This window comes from Gigantopelta aegis, chromosome 4, assembly GCF_016097555.1.
Source record: "Gigantopelta aegis isolate Gae_Host chromosome 4, Gae_host_genome, whole genome shotgun sequence".
NCBI classification, from domain to species: domain Eukaryota; kingdom Metazoa; phylum Mollusca; class Gastropoda; order Neomphalida; family Peltospiridae; genus Gigantopelta; species Gigantopelta aegis.
The window spans coordinates 41,884,027-41,886,960 of NC_054702.1; the positions used below are offsets into that span (position 1 = coordinate 41,884,027).

A 2,934-nucleotide genomic window follows, 5' to 3' on the forward strand; every position below is an offset into this window, starting at 1 on the left:
AAATGTCTATCTCTAATGTCAATAGAAAGGTTAATTACCAGCCACAAAAACGGAAGAGGTGTCGCTAGTCGTGACCACTCAATGGAGGTTAATTCCTGAATCAACTGTTAACCCATTATGTTTGACATGCGGTGCGCTGCTACTAGCGGGCGAATGATAACAATTACCCGCTGATTACCTCACTGGCGTTCAGTGAGGTGACATCATACACACTTGTCTGCCAGTTGTTGCTCATGGCAGGCAAGTGACACTGAGTATATAATTGCAGTTTACCTACAAATTAGTCAGTTTACGATACAGTTTCACTGGGGTCCATCCTGCATTCATTTTGAGAAGTACGACAGAGTTTTGATAGAGTAGACCTAGGCCTACTGAATATGGACCGTTATAATTCTAACGCGTGTTTACTAGATTCAGATGTATTCACCATTGTACATGGCGGAGAAGAAGGTAAGAGATACATTAAATTAATGCCTATAATGTACTTCATTTTTCTGTACTAGTAATAATGATTAGGTTATGTTAACAAAATCTGTATTTGATATGTTAATCTGTCTCAAATAGCTTTTATGGGTGTATAATTTCATTGTCCGTAGAGCTGACAACATTCTTTATTATGACTGTTTTATTTCATATATTGATCAATGTTTTAGCAAACTGCACAGTAAAATTAGTTTTGTTATTATTAATAATAATTATTATTATTATAACTTGATGTAATCCGTTAAGATAGGGTGTGGTGGCCTTACACTATATGACTATATAGATAACCAGCAGTCATAATACTCCGTCGCCGTGTGTTAAGTACCAAAGATGGCGGTCTCCATTACGGTTGCCCATGCGCGTGCCCTAACCTCACCGTAACATTCTCTTTGAGAATGGCCAATACAGCACAAATTGAAATTGTGAGTAAAGGTCAGTATCTATCTGTGATATTTGTGTTTTTGCACAGTTCTTTACACTGTGTTTTTATTTAAATCTTTTTATTTTGATGTTGATCATCATTTGTTTGCATCACCATAGTTTGACACCCAATAGCCGATGTATTTTTCGTGCTGGGGTGTCGTTAAACATTCATTCATTCATTCATTCCATTACGGTTGTATTTGTGGAATTCGTCTTTGTACGCGATATTTAACACGATGTATGTAGGTAGTCGACTGGACTCGAGCATACAAATATTCTTGCGAATGCGGCACAGGGTAAGTGCAAAGAAGGTGGTCGGCAGTGCAGATAAAAAGAAAAGAATGATTAGAGCGATCGAAAACTGTTAAAAAGGCCTTCGATTATAGATGATTATTTCATTATATGTTTATTTCAGAATATTCCTTTTCATCCGGATACGAATCGAGCGACTCGTCTGATGACGTGAGTGATAAGGAAGCTTCACCCTCAGGCCTCGGTTGTCCAGGTGAGATGATGTTCTTCAGCAGCACGAGCGCTCTCTGTAACAGCCTCGAGTTTATCATTACGATGCCGGAAATGTGCAACGTGACGTTTCTCGTCGGAAGAAGCCGAGTTCCAGTGCATGGAGTTAAAGCTATTCTTGCAACCCGAAGCAGGTCAGTGTGAAAATAGTCGGGTTTTTCACTGGTACACAAGATGTTATTACCCCCCCCCCCCCCCCCCAAAAAAAAAAAAAATAATAATAATAATAATAAAAGGGGTGGGGGGCAGTCAAACAAACAAGTAAAAAATGAAATAAAATATAAATAAATATATTTTTGAAAAATATTAAAAACCAGCCACAAATCAAACGACAATTTAAATTAGGTCTTTGAAATCTACTAGTGACTCAGATTTAATGCACCGTGGAGATTAAAAATACATATAATAGGTAAATGAAGTTGGAGGAAGGGCGGGATGGCACCGTATCTCCGTATCTGAAGCTGAGATGTTAACCCTCAAGTTAAACGGTGAATTAATAACTGTCCCCACCCATATCTATAACATAGTGAGAGCCATAAATTTTTTACAATTAGTAAGAGTATTACTTTGGTTTACGCGAACAGCTTCTTGTTGAACACTCATACCATTCCATCATTATCATAGTTTTCATCATAATCGTCATCACTATCAACCATGTTTTATGCCGTTATTAGTTACAATGATTCTCCAGCAAAATACTAGCTCTTTAACAATATATATTTTTAATAACACATTTTAATAGGTAATTATGATGGTAGATTTCTTTTCAAAATTGCAGACTTCTGTACCAGCTTATCCTGCAGCACCAGAGAGAGGCTGACAGACAGAGCGCGCAGAGGTCAAGGTCACACCGTCACCGGTCAGTGGATCAACTGATTATCCCAATGGAGGATTACAGAGAAGAAGAGTTTTACAGACTGGTCAAGTTTCTTCACTCTGGCAAAATCAGGATTGATCTCAAGGTTGTTGTGGGTAAGCACTTGCATATAAAAATGACTATGATGAATGTTGTGGTAGAGATACTGTAAATTATATTCATGCTTCAAGCATAATATCATGTGCATAAAATTAACATCTATAGCCGAATGAATCGGCACCTGAATTAGAATGGACATCGTATTAGTGGGTGAAAAGGCTGCAGAGAAAACATCACCTGCATCTGTGTATTCATCGACATCTCCATTATGAACATGACTACATTCTATGTACTTTTCGAATAAAAATAATAATACAAATTAATTTGTTTTTAAAAACTACAAAAATTGCCCTAAATATGATTATATGATATATGATAATTATATGATACAATAATTATGATATAATAGGAAAGTCCGACTGAATATGATGGAATAGAATATGATAGCATATAGTATATCATATTAGGATAGTACATGGTATATCATTATGAGTTGATATCATCTGCTAAATATTTTCACCGAGCTTTTACGGTATTTTTCAGGTTTACTTTGCGCAGCCGCCGAGTTTGAATTGAATGATCTTCACAAT

General features: G+C 36.6%; 1 protein-coding gene across 1 annotated transcript; it reads left to right on the forward strand.

Moving 5' to 3' along the window:
• Positions 1-377: 377 nt before the first annotated feature.
• Positions 378-2,456, forward strand: LOC121369839 (serine-enriched protein-like). Its single transcript, XM_041494915.1, has 3 exons — positions 378-450; positions 1,322-1,562; positions 2,207-2,456. The coding sequence occupies exons 1-3, from the start codon at positions 378-380 to the stop codon at positions 2,454-2,456; spliced, it is 564 nt and encodes a 187-aa protein (XP_041350849.1).
• Positions 2,457-2,934: the final 478 nt, after the last annotated feature.